Source organism: Octopus bimaculoides, chromosome 13 (genome assembly GCF_046866305.1).
Source record: "Octopus bimaculoides isolate indiv1 chromosome 13, ASM4686630v1, whole genome shotgun sequence".
NCBI classification, from domain to species: Eukaryota; Metazoa; Mollusca; class Cephalopoda; order Octopoda; family Octopodidae; genus Octopus; species Octopus bimaculoides.
Genome location: NC_142940.1, coordinates 55091328 through 55111109, shown reverse-complemented (window position 1 = coordinate 55111109; position 19782 = coordinate 55091328). Strand labels below are relative to the sequence as shown.

Genomic DNA, 19782 nt, shown 5'->3' with positions numbered 1-19782 from the left:
TATTAGATCATATCTAAATTAATCATACATTGCTTGCGAAATGATCTTTAATACGAGGGTCGATTGAAAGGTCATAGGCTGAACAAGATATTCTCTTGGAATGTGACCAAATGAGATTTATTCTTCAACATAGCCCCCTATGCTGGAGAAGAGATGATAGTTAGATGAGGCCAAATCAGGAGAATATGGAGGGTGATCTACCAACTCAAAGCCACGGTCATGCACCGCAACCATTGAAAGCAAAGACTTGTGTGCTGGAGCATCGTCCTGATTGAACAAGACCACTTCCGTCAGTTTTTCTGAGCGTTTGAACTTGAGAGCCTTTCATAACTGCCTCAGCAAGTTTGCAAGCCATCGTGATGCATTTATTCATTGACAAGTGTTTTTCTCCATCTTCTTTCATTAGTCTCGCTCTCTCCCGCCATGCTCTCCCTCCATCACGCTTCAGCCCTTATCGCAGCACACAGGAAGTCCCATTATGATAGCTTTAACAATTCCTCCGTCCTATATACTTGGTGTTCAGAGTTCACGAATTTTCATTTAGTCCCCAGTATCGCAAGGAATCAAGATAGCACAGACAGATGAATAGCCCCTAAATGCATCAGTAAACAAGTGGGTCCAGACGGGATTAAAATCTCATCCGAGATAACCCTTTCCAATCACTCTGTCTCTGGTTATTTGACTGGTTGTTAAAAGCTCACGCTCTCTCTCTCTCTCTCTCTCTCTCTCTCTCTCTCTCTCTCTATCTATCTATCTATCTATCTGTCTCTCTCTCTCTCTCTCTATCTCTCTCTCCCTCTATCTCTCTCTATCTCTCTCTCTCTCACTCTCTCTCTCTCTCTCTCTCTCTCTCTCTCTCTCTCTCTCTCTCTCTCTCTCTCTCACCCTCTGCCTATATTTCTGCCTGTCTATATTTCTAGCTGTTTATGTCTCTGTATATGTCTCTATCCTGTTTAAGTATCTACCTACCTATCTGTCAGTCTGTCTGTCTATATATATATGTATGTGTGTATATATATATATATATATATATATATTTATATATATATTTATATATATATATATATATTCTTTTATCCTTTTACTTGTTTCAGTCATTTGACGGCGGCCATGCTGGAGCACTGCCTTTTAGTCGAAGAAATCGACACCAAGACTTATTCTTTGTAACCCTGGTACTTATTCTATTGGCCTCTCTTGCCAAAGCGCTAAGTTACAGGGACGTAAACATCGGTTGTCAAACGATGGTGAGGAGGGGACAAACACAGACACAAAGACAGGCTTCTTTCAGTTTCCGTCTACCAAATCCACTCACAAGGCTTTGGTCAGCCCGATATATATATATATATATATATATATATATATATATATATATATATATATATATATATATATGTATATATATGTATATATATATATATATATGTATATATATATATATATATATATATATATATATATATATATATATATATATATATATATATATATATATATATATAGATAGATAGATAGATAGATAGATAGATAGATAGATAGACAGACACAGGCGTGGCTGTGTGGTAAGTAGCTTGCTTTCCAACCACACGGTTCCGGGTTCAGTCCCACTACGTGGCACTTTGAGCAAGTGTCTTCTGCTATGACATCGGGCCGACCAAAGCCTTGTGAGTGGATTTGTTAGACAGAAACTGAAAGAAGCCCACCGTATATATGTGTATGTGTTTGTATTTGTCTCCCCACCATCCCTTGACAACCGATGTTGGTACGTTTACGTCCCCGTAACTCATACATCTATCTATAATTCTATTTCCCCATTTAACCATATATTCATGTACGACTATAGAAATGTGTAGTATCTCTCTGTCTACCTACCTATCTATCTATCTACCTATTTATCCATCCCTCTATCTATCTACATATATGTCTATCTATCTATACATCTATGCATCTATATATATATATATATATATATATATATATCCATCTATATATCCATCTATCCATCTACCTATCTATACACAAACACACACACACACACACGCACTTATATATATATATATATATATATATATATATATATATATATATATATATATATATCCATCTATCTATATATCCATCTATCTATATATCTATCCATCCATCTATCTATCTATCTACCTATCTATCCATCTACCTGTCTGTCTATCTATACATCTCCCCATCTATATATCTATCTATCTATCTCTATCTATCTATCTATCTATCTATCTATCTGCCTATCTATCTATCCATCTGTCTATCTATCTTTCTATATATCAATCTCTCTGTCAGTGTTGCCTATCCATCTACCTGTCCGTTTTGTCAGTCCACCACCACCACCACCTCTATGTAACTCGGCAGAATTTTCTCAACATTTCTAAGATACGAATCCACACACACACACACACACACACACTTCCACGAACATCCCATGTACAGAGAATGATGGGTGGGGTTGTCCGTTTGGCGTGGGAATGGTTAGAAAACGTGTCCCCGTTGGAATAGCAGTGTTGTCATAGTAACCCCCACTCGTCTCCCCTACCCGATCATTACTATAATTGAGGTGTCTGTGACATTTGACCTTGGTATATCAGTATTTATCTTTGTACAGACGGGGGTGGGGTGGAGTGGTTGGTAGGGGGGAGGAATCAGAAGTTTACGGATCTTTCTTGAGATCCCTTAATTCCTCTCAGATTTGCACACATACTGGAAGTACTGGCGGGATGGGACTGGGCGGGGAGGGGAGGGGAGGGGCTGTATATATATATATACACACACACACACACACACACACATTCACGCGAGCACGCAGACACAGACGTATATATATATATATATATATATATATATATATATATATATATATATATATATATATATATATAAAGTATTTTATTGAAGCTAAAGAGACTCACCAAGCTGTTACTCATTAGACAGTCACCAAGTTGTGAAGTCTTCCCAGCCTCAATAAAATACTATTTTACTCTACCTCTGGGGTTCGAGTACTATTTTCTTCCCTTTGTTTTGCACCTATTATATTGGAGGGGGGGTCTAAATGTACAAAAGAATAACTTGGCTGTTACCTGCTCTGTATTTCTTGCAATTAAATCGATCAAATGACGGGTAGACTAAATAAGCATACTATAATGTGCAACGCTTGCATTGTGCCAGGCTATTCGAAACGCGTGTAAGCTAAATAAATCGTTGAAGCTGCATCTTCATTCTTTATGTTTTTCCTAATCTACTCTGCGATTAATGCACCGAATATAACTGGCGTTCTACCACGGATTTACAAATTGTACCTGGTCTCGGGAAAACAGTAACAACATATACTAACTGGACAATTTAGTTAGCCAGGTTCTATTACCACAGAGTGCTTAATGAGGTATTCGCCTGGATTTAATTAATCCCTATTTTCCTTCACCACACACACAGCATGTGAAAGGGGGCGAGGAATGACACCTGTGACTTCCTCCATTTGAGAAGTTGCTGAAGTTTCTGCTGTTCACACGAGAACAAAATCTGTTCACCATTATAAACAAATAAATACAGTTGTGGGAAAAGGAACGTCCGTATCGACATTTATGCAGTAATGTATTGGTATTAAGCAATTGTTTATTTTTCGTCAGTAGGGATCGGCCATGAATGTGAAGATGATAGCACACGACATTTGGCGAAGTTCGATAGCGAACCATCATCCCCATCATTCAGACGAAGATCCAGCCGACCACCACCGACCGCCAGAGAACTGCTTTTGTAAGTACGCTTCATATATATATATATATTGTGTTTCATATATCTCGCGTCTCATATAGCTATATCTCGGGCGTGTATAGTCTTTTTGTAGCAGTATTACATGCATCTACTTGTACTAAGTGTACTTCATATACTACACTTTAACAGCAACAGTATATATATATATATATATATATATATATATATATATATATATATATATATATATATCACAATACACACACACATATCTATTATATATATATATTATATATATACATATACATATATATACATATATATACACATATATTATATATATATATATATCATTTATATATATGTATATATATATACAAATATATATGTTATATACGTATATATTATATATATATAAATATGTATATATATATATATATATATATATATATATATATATATATATATATATATATATATATATATATATACACACACATATATCTATATACTTATGTATACACATATGTATACATATATATATACACACATACATATATATATTTATATTATATGTATGTATTATATATATATATATATATATATATATATATATATATATATATATATATATATATATATATATATATACATCCAATCTTTAATATGTTACCTAAACCTGACGATATGACAACCTGTCTATAATATTAGCCACACTTGACATAAAAACTAATCTGGAGTACATTGACTAACCTGACGTAACAACATAGCTAGAATCCTATTTGTTACTTAAACCGAGCCAACTAGTTCGCAATATGTTACTTAAACGCAACATAACAACAACAAATCTATTGTATGTTAGATAAACCTGACATAACACTTAAATATTTTTGTTATATTCACAGTGATAGTATTATGGCAAACCTGAGTGGCATCTATGGAATGTTTTTGACAGTAATGGGAGCTGTCATACCAATATCTGAGGTTTTCTCTAAACCACATCCGTTCCTTTTTGAGGTGAGTACGTCTTTCTCAAACTCTTCTTCACTTAAACCAATTACTCTTAGGAATTCACAAGGACAGTTATGAAGAAATAGGCCAATGCATTCTCAAACGCTCAACCAAATAAAATCAAATTTTACATGGTAATACTATGAGACTCCGTGAATGTCAACATGTAATTTTTGTGGGGTTAAAATCATGCAACATTGGTACTGGTTCCGTATTACGTCTCAAAACTCGAAGAATAAAAGTGAAACATTCGACTGAGTAACAGTTATAAATAGTTTCACTTTTATATTGTTTCACTTTTATCCGTGAGCATCAACAAGTAGTTTTTTTAATTAAAACAAAGCAACATTGGCACTAGTTCCGTATTACATCTCAAAACGCGAAAAATAAAAGTTGGTCGAGTCGTTACCGCACCGGAAAAATTGCATAGCCTGATTTTGTCCTTTACGTTCTGAGTTCAAATTTTGCCGAGGTCGACTTTGCCCTTCATCCTTTAGGTGGGGGAGTCAATAAAATAAGCACCAGTTGAACACTGGGGTCGATGTAAACGACTTAACCCCACCCCTAAAATCTCTGGCCTTGGGCCAGAATTTTGAAATCATTAATGAAATGGCTGTTGGTGTTTTTGTAGTTTATAAAATGTTACACTGGAACGTGTAAGATATGATGGGTTGGTCGCTAATGTACGGTAAATAGGGACGGACAAGCGTGTGTGTGTAAGTATGTAAGAGGAACTGTATGTATATGTGTGAGATTAAGTAGCGTATATGTATGGGAATATGAGCTGATATATTTGTGTGGCGAGGGGTTCGTGAATATAAGTGTGTGGATGGAAGTGCCTATGTTAAAAGAGAAGACCTGTGTGTGTGAAAATATGTTTTGTATATCTACATGTGAAAATGCGTGTTTACGTGTGTATTGTATGTATTGTGCGTATGTGTGGGAGAGAGTGGGGGGTGCGTGTAGTTCATCAAGATGTAAGTTAGTTTGCCTTACAGCTGTCTCTCAACATGAACTTTATCCAAGGGAGACCATAAACAATGACATCAGCATTAACAGCGCTGACAGGCACATCACCAACACAAACACTAACTTAACGCACACACACATCAACAACATAAACCCTAACACACACACACACAACAGCAACAGAGATCCCAACACACTCACACACACAAACATCAACTCATCACCAATAAGAACAAGATACACCGTCAACACCGCCACGTACTACAACATACGTCAGAGGTGGACCGTAACACGCAGCCACATAAACATACACGCACAGATATCCTAGTTGCCAATGTAATTAAATCAAGGTCTTTCTTCTCCCTGTGTCCTTCCCCTCACGACCATCAACACACGACACAGATGCTGCCATTATTTCCAAACCCAGAATGTTTTACTTAAGAATCACAAACTCCAAGATGTAATATGGTGTGGTTGAGATTTGTAAGAGATTTGTTACCGAAGCGCTGGCTGTTGTGTGAGAGTCAGTATATTGTCGTTTGTATCCATCAAATGTATGTCTATATGTATTTAAATAAGATTTTATATATATATATATATATATATATATATATATATATATATATATATATATATATATATATATATGTTTTGTATATGTTTTGTATATCTATATATATATATATATATATATATATATATATATATATATATTGTGTATGCATTTGTAAGCCAATGAGCGAACAGAGGCAAGAATATTTTGACAACGGGTTTTAACGCTTGGAGAAAATAAAGCAGAGATATCTTTAACGTTTCGGACTATGGTCTTTCATCGGAAAGGTGGGAAAAGACAGGGAGCGAGGAGGACCACGTGTTATCTGCATAACCGCCAAATTCCTGGAATTCTACCTCCTCTTGGATTACTACGTGTATTATACTACATTGTTATGCAATATAATGAAATTAGGTCAACAGGGAAATGCAAACTTTCGACATTTTTGCACTCATTTAAAAAAAAACTCTTTCAAAGAAAATACGAATATTAAAATTTATCGAAAACGATTATTTCAATAGAAATCGATATTGGGATCAATTTTTTTCTTTGGGAAAAAAAAATTTCTAATCAATAAGTATCATTGTAGTCAGGATTTGGGTTCGATATAATCGGCTGTCGCTTTCCTCACATATTTCTGATAGTGTACCTCTGTTTAAAAATCACTGCACAAACTAAATTCTTTTTGTATTCCGTTGAAAATGCTTAGCTTTTCCACATACAGAGATTAAAAGATACAGTAGAACATTTATTGATGTCTTACTTATCACATTATATTTCAAAAAGTTTTTCAACTAAATTTTTAATTGAAAATCCTTTGATCGAGTCTTCTAAACTAATCTAGCGTAACAAATTTACTTCTATACTCGTAGTTGACAGAGACAATGTATCCGGCTTGTTTTGTCGTCTGGTTTGTTCAGTTGTGATATTTAATATGCTTTAACTGAGAAGCTTAGGGCTAACCTACATTTGTAAGCACGGTCTATTTTACTACCTTTCATTGCCCTTTTATTTAGTAATGCAACATGTTTATGTGGTTAAAGTCTCTACTTCAGTCGTTTTATTAATATAAAGTAATTTACTTAATGGGAAATTCAGGAACATACTTGTTACTTCAGGTCATACGACGTTAAGTTATGACTAATTTCATTGTTCTAAATTTTAACAAAAGAAAATAATAAACAAACACAATAGGATACATATCAACATGGCGATAGTGCGTATATGTGTGTGTGTGTTCATTATAAACATACGAAGCAGCGAGGATCAACATTATATGAAACATTAGTTTTAACAGGCTTTTGTACACCAGAACGTGACTGGTATTTGCTGAGGGATTTGTTTGAGAGCAAATTTCTCCCTGTAGACTTCGTGTCCAAAGATACATCACGCTCCAATTGACGTCATTGGACTATCACACACTGTGTTTCGGCGTGATTTCGCCTCGTCGGTGAAAGACGCCACTTCAGGTATCTGGAGTTTGATGGAAACTTCTACTGTATATGTCGCGTGCGCGTATGCATAAGTGTACGCGCACACGTGTATACCTCCGTTTATGCGTGTGAATAAAAATATACGGTGTGAAAAGGAGAGCCTTATATTTTAAAATCATCGTTTTATTAGGAAACTAGAAAATATTTTATGATTGTCAATAGTTGATATATTTTCGATTGTTTATAATGATCTATGTCAAAATTACTGACAAAAATAATTTCTAGAAACTCATATTTCCATTTAGCTGCTAGTATATATATATATATATATATATATATATATATATATATATATACACTCAATTCTGCGTGTGAGAGTGTTTGCATGTGTTTGTGATAGTTTGCTTATAGGCGTAAACGTATATTTGTATATGTGAATAGACTATTAAACATATACTCAACTATACATGTATGAATGTTCATAGATGTATGCAGCCGCACACGTGCGCTCGAGCGCGTGTGTGCTTACGGATGTATCTACTTACATACACATACACACACACTCACACACACACACACACGCATATTCTCATACACGTATAATGTATTTATGTTCTCATCTAATATATGAGTTCGTTGACGAGTTCGATAAATTCAATTTGCTATATGTCAACTGTATTTATCGGACAAGATATTTTTATCTCATCCAACATGACACGTTAACTAAAGGGCAAGAAAATGATAAAACATCGTTACTGACAGCAGTCTGTATGTAAGCAAATAAACCCTAAGGCAGGAATCATGAGAAAGAAACTAACGGAGATGTTTCTTTAAATGCCTGGTTCTTTGAACACACGATGAACTGAAGTAACGAACGCTATTGCACGTGAAATGCTGGTTTGATCTTCGCTGGACAGATCTGATCTTAACTAGGCTCAGTTTCATCTTAACTAGGTTTATTTTGATTTTATCTTACTCTCGAGCCTAACTAGATCCATTTCCTCTTAACTAGGTTTATTTTGACTCTTGATCCTAACTAGACTGCTTTGATCTAGGCTTATTTTGAATTTATCTTGACTGTTTTGAACCAAAGTAGGCTGATATAGATTTTAATGAAGTAGAGCTTATTATGGCAGACGATTTGTCCGTTGGAGACTCATTTCACTAATGTGTCGATTTAGATGGTTAAGATTCATTCGCTAATATCCTTTATCTTTTTATCTTTTACTTGTTTCAGTCATTAGACTACGGCTATGCTGGGGCACCGCCTTGAAGAATCTTAGTCAAACGAATCGGTCGTGAGTTCAATTCCCGATGACGCGTTGTGTCCTTGAGCAAGATACTTTATTTCACGTTGCTCCAGTCCACTCAGCTGGCAAAAATGAGTTGTACCTGTATTTCAAAGGGCCAGCCTTGTCGCATTCTGTTCTCCCCGAGAACAACGTTACGGGTAACACGTGTCTGTGGAGTGTTCAGCGACTTGCACATTAATTTCACGAGCAGGCTGTTTCGTTGATCAGATCAACTGGAACTCTCATCGTCGTAACCGACGGAATACTAGTTCAATTTACATTATTACCTTTTTTTCGAAGACCGAATACTGCGTTTTAGGCCTTGAGAGACCCTCACATATAGACGGTTGGTACATAAAAGCACACATATAGATCGCTGCAGACGGAATTCGTCTGTCATGGGTGCCGGAATTCCTATATCACGTGATTTCAGCCTACTGCAAATCATCAGTGCAAGGAGTCCAGTCACCGCATGCCTGTCAAATCTCGCAGCTACGATATATATAGAATACCAGCTTCTTTCAGACGGTGGTGTCGCAAATAGCCAACAAACAGGCTTATTAAAAATTAATTATTAGCGATGGAATCAGTATTAATACCAAAAGATATATATTTTCTATAGTTTCTGCAGCTGAGAGAGATACCAATAAGAAATACGTTATATCTACTCAGTTTGACCTGTACAATAAATCAGATTGACAGCGATAGCCAAGTGTTATCTCTCTGTCATCCTTGTGGTTGGGACACAAGCGTTAGACAGTCGAGTGATTATTTACTTTCTGGGTAAGTCCTTATCACGCGTTACACTTCTTGTTTATAAACATGAGGATTGGGGCTGACGATTTTTTTTAGCCTTGGTGTTGTAGACATTTTGATGATGTATTCCTTGATTCTGTAGACATGGTGAGGCTTTCTCATTTCTACGTACCGCGTGCGTGCGTGTGTATATGTGTACACAGACATCTTTTATCTTTTTATCTTGTTTCCAGTTATTGAACTGCGACCATGCTGGGGCAATGGCCTTCAAGGGTTTAGTGGAACAAATCGACCTTTGCACTTTTTTTTAAGCCTGGCATTTATTCTATCAGTTTCTTTTGCCGAAACGCTAAGTTACGGGCTTGTAAACAAACCATTAACGGTTATCAAGCGGGATTAAGAACAAATACAAAGACACACACACACACACACACACACACAAATACATTTGCACTGTTTATAACAGTCGTAGGCAACCTTTCAGAATGGCACAGCTTACCAAAAATTACCTTGAATTTTTTTAGTAGCGATGACGAGCCATGTCTCATGCGGCACAGCTGATGTTGAGTCATGTCTCATGCGGCCTACTTCTCGAAAAAGGATGCCCATTCCTTGTTTGTATTGTCCGGAAATTCCCAACTGAGTTATTGCCCTTGCTTACCGTTTTTCTGGACTTTTGTTTTTCTTTTTTCTTTTTTTCTTTTTTTATGGTGGGGATCAGATTTTAAACCCATTTGTTGCTACATTTCCACTGAAATGCACTGGCTTTTCTCTAATTAAATTTGAAGAATTTAATAAAAAATTTTTAAACTTTGTCTTTATTAGGCTAATATTTGGAACATAAACTGAAATTTTAATGAAAGGTTTCAATTTAGATGGCTTTAAAAGAGGAACACATAGAACGAGAGGCGATCTCAGGCGGGTTGGTATCGGGAGCAACAAACAAATTCCTAAACTACGTTCCTAGATCCGAGACTCTACTTTATTTGTATTTAGTGGCGGTGGCGTTGGCGGCGGCGGTGGTGGTACCGCCGACAGCGACGACGATGGCAATAATAATGATGATGATGATGATGTCGACGACTACGACGACGACAACAACGATGAGGTTGTTTACCGTTATATGTATATATTTATATATATTTTTTGTCTTTTGCCAGGGCTTCTACTTCTATCTATTTGGAATGAGCATAATGTTCTTATTGTATGCCTACGTCTACATTTTACACACCCGGACACTCGGAGGAATGACAAAATTTCGGAAATCAGAAGACAATTTACATTATCGCATGAGATACAAAACCATCACCGATACAGGAAGTTTCTACTTGCGACTTGGCGCAGTCGGTACGTAATTTTCTTTCTCTATCTCTTTATTTATTTATCCATCTATCTATCTATCTACCTATCTATCTTTCCATCTCTCTCTCTCTCTCTCTCTCTCTCTCTCTCTCTCTCTCTCTCTCTCTTCCACACATACAGACCTTACATACGCATATTTGTACTTGTGTGTGTGTATATACAAAATGCTCGAAATGAGTAGATAGACAGCCGACAACTGATGAAGGGTCGTTCTCTGTGTTTACGTGTCCTGTTTCCATTTTTTCTCACGTTGTTTGCGTATCTAACTCGTTTGTTTTCGTATTTCATGTTGTTGACACACTTGGTGACGTCCTGTACCCATATATGCATATATATAGAGAGAGAGAGAGAGACACACACACACATATATATATTATTTATATTATCTATATATACTACACATACATATATATATACATACATATATACACGCACACACACACACACACACACACACACACACACACACACACACACACACACACACATATATATATATATATATATTGCTTGTTTCTTTGGAGACTGACAGGATGATATGGACGCCTCTGATGAGAACCCAATAAGGTTCGGAAATTGATTAAGGTTGTTCATCATTTTTACAGTCTGCAGAGAAATGGCTAAAATTTGCCCTCTTTATAATCATACCATGTTACATATATATGTGCGTGCGTGCGTGCGTGCGTATATACATGAGTAATAGAGAGAGAGACAGAGACAGACATACAAAAAAGGAAAATGTCCCTTGCATTTGAAAACTATGGAAATATTTTTTAAAAAACATTTCATTTCATTTTTCCACAATTTAATTGTTTTTCATGCTTTACACCAAGTTGAAAAAGTCGCAAAAACTGAAACCGGTATTCAAATGCTCTTCATGATAAAATTATTTTATACATTTTCTACCTTGTCATATTTTGCTTAGACATATATATATATATATATATATATATATATAAAAGTCTTCGGAGTTTACTATAAAAGCTAACACAGTCGTTGTCGTATATCTTTACAGGTTTTGGGATAGGAAGTATGATAAAGAGTGGACTACAGTTTGGAGAGTTCTTTGAGCTTGACTTACGGTCCCCTTGTATCAACGTCCTACAGCGACTGCTCCCAATTGTGCATTTAACATTCACATTTGCACAGCTCTACTTTGTCTTTCTTAATTCCAAGGTAAGTCACACTGCCAACCACCACCCCCAACACACACACACACACACACTTCCTTCTTTTCTATCACATTCTCTTCCATCTTTCCCCTCTTTATCTTTTTCTTAATCTTAATTCCAAGGTAAGTCACAATGCTGGAGAATTTCTTTCCTTCTCCAGCTCCTCTTCATGCACCCTCCACCTCCTCATCCCCACCTCTCGTTTCTAACTCCTTCTTCATCATCTCTCCCTCCTGGTTATATCTTACTTTATCTTTTACTTTTTTCAGTCATTAGACTGCGGCCATGCTGGGGCTTCGGCTTGAGGAATTTTTTAGTCGAATGAATTCGACCCCAGTACATTTACTGGGGAACCAAGCTTATCACACAGCCACACCTGCTCCTTTTTTTCTTTCTTATCTCATGGAAATTACAAATCCCACCCCCCACCCTCACCCATTTTGCTTCATGCTTTTACCTTCTTCTACTACTCCTCACCTGCTCTTAATTATCGTATTTTCCGGCATACAAGTCAACGTAGCATCTTGTGTAAACAGTCGAGCATCAGCACCATTTTCCCAAATTCTGTTGCTTTTTCCCTGGAACATTTGGTCCTCCGAAGTTTTCTTCGTGTAAAAGGCGTCCTGCCGCTTTCTTTCTTTTTATTTTCTGCGCAAGGACGACACGCAGATTCGTGAAGCGTTCCATACTTTTCAAATGGCGGTGCCTCAGCATAGCCACAGCTCATGAGCTGAAACTAGATAGAATGAAAAAATGAAAATGATTTTGGTCTGAAAAACTTGTATGACAGAAAATACAGTTTTAGTCGCGCTACTTTTACTCTGCTCACATACTTAATACACTCGCACTTAAGCGCGCACGTAAGCGTGTGTGCGTGTGTGTGTGTGTGTGTGTGTGTGGTCGAGGGGAAGTTACTACAAATGACTGAGATACTTGTGATTACAAGGGAAGCTACTCTAACTTTACTTTGATCCATCAAATTTTCAACTTTGAATTAGGTTTTTTAATACTTCCTTTTCCCTTCTTTAAACACATTCACAAATACGTGTGCGTGCGCGTGCGCGCGCACATACACGTACAACACAAACACACGCGTGTGTGTGTGTGTGCGATCAAAAGTGTCCACTACTCGCATGTTACAGGGTAACATCTACCATGTGTTTAATGTTTTATGTGCTTATGTAGTTAAGGGCAGACGCAGACACTCTGGACAGCGATGTGAAATGAAGCGCCTGGCTGAAGGGCACAATGCGTCACTAGTCCGGGAACCGAATCCGCGACGCTATGATCGTCAGGCCAGCACTCGTATTTCCAAGTCACGTGCCACTCTGTGCGGGTGTGACGGGAGGGGGGTGAACTATAGAAAACACACCCATCACTTAGCAAATTCCATCCACCATGATAAAGTCATCAAAGTGACTATCGATTTCCTGTAAGCTAATAAAGTTTATTCATATACAGCTATTCATACAAGTTATTTATGCACAGTTATTCATACACAGACAACATGCCATACAGAAATACAATAGATCAATAAACAATGGTGACATCAAAATTTATTTCCCAACAACTCAAAGACCCAACATTATGACAGGTTATGGAGGCTGTATGCATACTGGAAGTAGGTCCTGACAACACATGCAGGACCCTGCGCGCACACACACACATAAGCCATGGAACGAATAAATGGTGTAACATCTTCATAGCTACAACTCACCACTACAGCAATACAAGAATGAAAGAGAATATTATAAGATTAAAGTCCACTAAGGTCAACCACACACACATATACACACATATACAAACACGAAGCAGAAACACACATACCCACAAACTACACTTGTACACACACACACACAACCTACAAACTACACACCATACACATATACATACTTACACACATAACCTACAAACTATAAGCACACATTTTTATACCACCACCAAAAAAATAAATAAATAAACAAATGAAAATAAGATCATAGATTTTTAAAATGGACAATGAAAAATAAAATGAAAGAAAACATCAACATGACAACATATTTGATGCTTGACAACCTAAATAGAAAGATGAGACTTGTAACCATCATCAGGCTCCTTTTCCAACAATTTGATAAAATATTGAAAGATTAAAGTCAATGAAAAGGTCACACCACTCTTATGGGGGGGGGGAGATTTATTGGTAAAACTCAAGTGGTCCTTTACCAATGAGAGTGTCTCTCTCAAAATACGATGGTATTGCTTTCAACAAATGGTTTTCATATCAAAGTTCTTGCAAATCAAATTCAAAACGCTGTATCTCTGTTTGTCTGTCTTTCTGTGGGTGTGTGTATGTGTGAGTGTGTGGGTGTCTTCATGCGTGTATGCATAAATGTATGTGTATATGCATTACACACGTGTACATATACACACAAGTGTATGTGTGTGTGTGTGTATATATATATATATATACAGCAGTCTACCTCCCACACACAGCCCCTCGTTCCCGATCACCGTTTGTTATCTCCCCCTTTCTTAGCTCTCCTGAAATAAGAATTTCTAACTTCCGGTCAGTCATTGTTATGATCGGCCATTATTATGATTGACCGTTGACTGAACACTATTCAATTTTTTTTCTCCGTGTTTTTCTCCTTGTCTCCGTATTCTTTCTGTTGAAGAGCGTAGCTCGAAACGTCAAAGACTTTCCGTATTCCCGAGCGTCATACTAATATATACTTTTGTTATTTACACCACCTGTCCTCGTCTGTTGTTATTTTTTGTATATTCTCCCACATATAATACACGCTCACGTGGTCGCACCAGCTAATCCTGTCTCCTCTCATCACACACTACCAACTTTTGGATTCTACCTTCTTTCCTTCTGGATCTGGACTGTTTGATTCTGAACTTTATACCCTCCGGCTGCACCTCTCCTACCCACGGATTTACACTGGACCCATCTTCTGATTGGAAATCGCTTCAATATACCACGACGTCTAAAAAACTTTTGAACTTTTCCACTTTTGTAAACCTCCTTTATCATCCTTTTTTACCTTACTTTCCTTCACCTACTGTCTCTTCGTACTCTGGATGTTCCTAATCTGTCTTCTCTAATCTGCACCTATTACTTTGTATTCTTCTCCCTCCCTTTCTTTTCTCCTCTCCCTGTCACCCCATTTCTCCCTATTGTCCCATCTTCCTTTTTGCTTTGTTTTTTTCTCCCATCTCGCATATATTTTCTTCTCACAACCCCTTTTTCGTTTTTTCTCCTCATGCCTTTATTTTTTTTCCCCCACACCTGTAAAAAAAAGTTTTTTTTCCAGTTTTTTTCCCCCCCTTTTTTTCTTTTTTTCCTTTTTTCCACGTCCAATTTTCTCATCACGCGTGTTTTTTTTCCACCACACCTTTTGTAATTCTCCTTCCCACGTCTAATTTTCTTTTCTCTCTCGTTCCATCATGCCTGACTACAAATCTTTCCAACTCACTCTCCACAACCGCCTAAAACTATACCTCCGCACACTTCCCTCTCTATACTTTCAACCTACTATACGACTCTCCTTACTCATATTCAAGAAGACTCGTTTCTCTAGTCATATTACGTTTCTCAGTCGCTGCTTACATCACCGCCTCATCCCTAAGGGTTTCCGCCTCCATTTCCACCCCACTCTCCACTCCTCTACCACCATTCTATCCATACTCCGCACCACATCCTACCGCCTTATGCGGGCCACCATTCGCTCCAATCTCTCTAAAATCCACACTATCGACCGCCTTCTTCCTCCAGCCTTTTCCATATTTTTCTCCTCTCTGTCACCCTCCCATGCTCACAATACATTGCGCTTTATCATTCAACTTAATCATCTCTTTCATGCATTTCTTACCGACACTAAGCTCCGCAAACTTCACTCACTCCTCCATTCCTCTACACCCGATGCCACTACCCCAACCCCTCCACCACCCTTCTACCTCCCTGATGTGCATTCCCCACCCACACCCAACCACCCTGCCTCTCCCACACACACTCCACCCCCTCCCTCCCAGCCCTCCACCATCCCGACCGCCCCTCCTAACCCTACTTCATCCCCTCCTACTTCTATTCCACCCACCCCTTCTCCACTTCAGCCTGTCGTTACCATTCCCCCAGATCTTCCTCTCTCTGAGGCGGAGCGCTCCGTCCTCAATAGGGGTCTGCGCTTCATCCCACTCACTCCATCCTGCAAGGAATTTCAAACCCGTGCTGATGTCCACAGCTTTGTGCGCCGCGTTAGGTTGGGTGCGTTTTTCCATAACACACCACCCGCACCCAACGAGGACTGCTTCACTGACCTGGGCCGACGACCATCCCAGTGGACGCCTGCTCCTGGCCAGTTCCAGGCAGTTGATCTTTTCGCGGGCGCCTGCCAACGCGCTGTGGGCCGGTTTAACTTTTCCAGGCGTCCATCTCGACTCAACATCTCCCCAGCCGAACTCTCGGCCCTTCGATCCCTCCGACGCCGCACGGACATCATCATAAAACCGGCTGATAAGGGTGGAGCCGTGGTAGTATGGCGCGCGGACCTCTACGAGGCCGAAGCTCTCCGTCAACTTCGAGATACCTCATTCTACCGCCCTCTGCCCTCCGACCCCACGCCCAGCTACCAACAGACTGTGTCCTCCACTATCCATGACCTCATCCTCTCCTCCCATCTCCCCGCCACCGCCTCCAACCTTATTGTTCGCACCCCACGCACCCCCACCATTTACTTCCTCCCCAAGATCCATAAACCGAACAACCCTGGCCGCCCCATCGTCTCCGCCTGCAACTGCCCCACCGAGCTTATCTCAAAATACCTAGACCGGGTCCTCGCCCCCCTAGTGGCTTCTCTCCCTTCCCACATTCATGACACTAACCACGCGCTTCGTCTATTCAACTCTTTCTCTTTCCCTCCCGGCCCTTCTAAGCTTCTCTTCACTCTAGACATCCAGAGCCTCTATACAGTGATCCCCCACGACGAGGGGCTGTGTGCCCTGAAGTTTTTTCTAGACCAACGCCCCAACCCACAACCCGACACCTCCACACTCATTCGTCTGGCCGAACTTGTCCTATCTCTCAACTGCTTCTCGTTCGCGGGAGATATCTACCAGCAGGTCTCGGGAGTGGCCATGGGGACGAGAATGGGCCCCAACTACGCGAACCTCTTCGTTGGTTATGTTGAGGCCCAAATATTCTCCAGTTTCACTGGTCCCACTCCCGAACTATACGGTCGGTATATCGACGACTGTATCGGTGCCACCTCTCTCTCCCGCGAACATCTTGACTCGTTCCTCTCTTTCGTTCAATCTTTCCATCCTGCCCTCCACTTCTCCTGTACTGTCTCTGACACCTCTGTCCCCTTTCTCGACATTTCGGTCAGCATCCTCCACTCCGCCCTTAGCACCTCCATCCACTACAAACACACAGACTCACACTCCTATCTCAACATCTCCTCCTCCCACCCTAGACACACAAAACTTTCCATCCCCTATTCCCAATTCCTCCGTCTACGCAGACTTTGTAGCGACAGCCATGACTTTGAGACTCAGTCTCAACTCATGGCTCACCACTTTAGCCTGCGTGGATATCCACCCACCACCATCCACACCGCCCTTGCCAGAGCACGTTCTGTGGACCGTGCATCTGCTCTCTCCCCCCGAACCCGCCCTGCCGTTTCCCGCCTCCCTTTTCCCCTCACCTACCATCCCACCACCCTACCCCTCCAACGCTCCATTCTCCGAGCTTTTCGGCGCCTCCAGTCCGACCCCTCCACCGCCCACATCTTCCCTAATCGACCCCTCCCCTCCTTCAAACGAGCCCACAACCTACGGGACCTCTTGGTCCACAGCTTCTTCCCCAACCCAACCTCCCAACCTGGCTCTTTCCCCTGCTCCCGTCCACGCTGCCGCACTTGCCCTTACCTCTCCAACACCACCCTCCTCACCAGCACCCATCACCGACCCTATCGCATCACCGACTCCTTCACCTGCACGTCTACCAACATCATATATTGCCTCTCCTGCTCTCTCTGCCAATCCCTGTACATCGGACAAACGGGGCGGCGCCTGGCCGACCGATTCGCGGAACACCTCCGAGATATCAACGTCGGCAATGACACCCCGGTGTCACGCCACTTCCGTTCTGCCGGCCACTCCTTGCGGCAACACCTGTCGGTGTTTGGATTGTCCATGCACAGGGGCCATCCGGACTCCCGTTTGCGCCGTGAACAGGGGTTAATCTTCTATCTTCGCTCCTTTGCGCCACATGGGCTCAACTCCCCTCCACTCTTCATCTAACCCCCTCCTCCTGTCTCTCTCCCCCACCCTCCCTCCTACCACCCATCTCTCCCCTCCCCCACCTCCTGCTCCGACTCCTACTTCTTTGTACCTCTCTTCATACTTCTCTCCACTCCCACTTCTCTTCACCCCTACTCTTTCTCTCCTCTCTCTTACTCTCTCTCACTCTCTCTCACTCTCTTCTCTCGTACTCCCCCCTCCCCCCTCTCCCGTACTCCCCCTCTCTCACTCTTACTCTCTACACTCTTACTCTCCTACTCTCTACACTCTTACTCTCTTACTCTCTCACCCTTACTCTCTCACCCTTACTCTCTCACTCTCTTCCCCTCTCTCTCACTCTCTTTCTCTTCCTTTCTTCTTCCCCCCCATACCCCTCTTCCCTCTCTCTCACTCTCTTTCTCTTCCTCTCTTTCTCTTCCTCTCTTTCTCCCCCCATACCCACCTTCCCCCTCTCTCAATCCCCCTTCCCTCTCTTATACCCACCCTCTCTCCTCTCTTCCTCTCCCCTCCCATACCCATCTTCCCCCTCTCTTACATCCACCTTCCCCTTCTCCCTCCTCGTCAACACCCCCTCATAAGCTCATCCCACCACACCCCAACTCACTCCTACTCTACCTTCCCACTCCACCCCATCCAATTCCTTACACCCACCACCCACCCCTACCCACATACCCCACCCTACCCACATACCCCTACCTCTACCCCACACTCCACCCATGTCTTCCCCACCTCCCAACACCCTCACATCACACCACACCAATACCCTTGCATCACACCACGCACACCACACCAATACCCTCGCATCACACCACGCACACACTACAACTGACCAACTACTTTCTTCCTTTCTCCCTTCCCCCATTTTCACACTACATACGTCAAGATCACCAGCAGTCTACCTCCCACACACAGCCCCTCGTTCCCGATCACCGTTTGTTATCTCCCCCTTTCTTAGCTCTCCTGAAATAAGAATTTCTAACTTCCGGTCAGTCATTGTTATGATCGGCCATTATTATGATTGACCGTTGACTGAACACTATTCAATTTTTTTTCTCCGTGTTTTTCTCCTTGTCTCCGTATTCTTTCTGTTGAAGAGCGTAGCTCGAAACGTCAAAGACTTTCCGTATTCCCGAGCGTCATACTAATATATACTTTTGTTATTTACACCACCTGTCCTCGTCTGTTGTTATTTTTTGTATATTCTCCCATATATATAT

The 19782-nt window shown here is 40.5% G+C and overlaps 1 protein-coding gene and 1 long non-coding RNA gene across 27 annotated transcripts in view; one reads left to right on the top strand and one right to left on the bottom strand.

The window, feature by feature from the left end:
- Window positions 1–19782, bottom strand: part of LOC128249301 (uncharacterized) — a 58589-nt gene that overhangs the window by 11602 nt on the left and 27205 nt on the right. For 3 of the 5 annotated variants that reach the window (XR_008265400.2, XR_016244050.1, XR_016244048.1), the window contains one exon: window positions 12758–13016. This is a non-coding gene — a long non-coding RNA (uncharacterized LOC128249301). Of the gene's footprint in view, window positions 1–10407; window positions 10519–11088; window positions 11421–12757; window positions 13017–19782 lie in introns of those variants that run through there. The other 2 variants (XR_016244049.1, XR_016244052.1) reach the window with 2 other exon arrangements.
- Window positions 1–19782, top strand: part of LOC106867546 (proton channel OtopLc) — a 271069-nt gene that overhangs the window by 243473 nt on the left and 7814 nt on the right. For 12 of the 22 annotated variants that reach the window (XM_089361836.1, XM_089361838.1, XM_089361833.1 and 9 more), the window contains 4 exons: window positions 3651–3774; window positions 4638–4749; window positions 10907–11093; window positions 12124–12284. In XM_089361836.1, coding sequence (XP_089217962.1) covers window positions 3651–3774; window positions 4638–4749; window positions 10907–11093; window positions 12124–12284 — 584 coding nt within the window. Of the gene's footprint in view, window positions 1–3647; window positions 3775–4637; window positions 4750–10906; window positions 11094–12123; window positions 12285–19782 lie in introns of all 22 variants that reach the window. The other 10 variants (XM_089361834.1, XM_089361837.1, XM_089361832.1 and 7 more) reach the window with 1 other exon arrangement.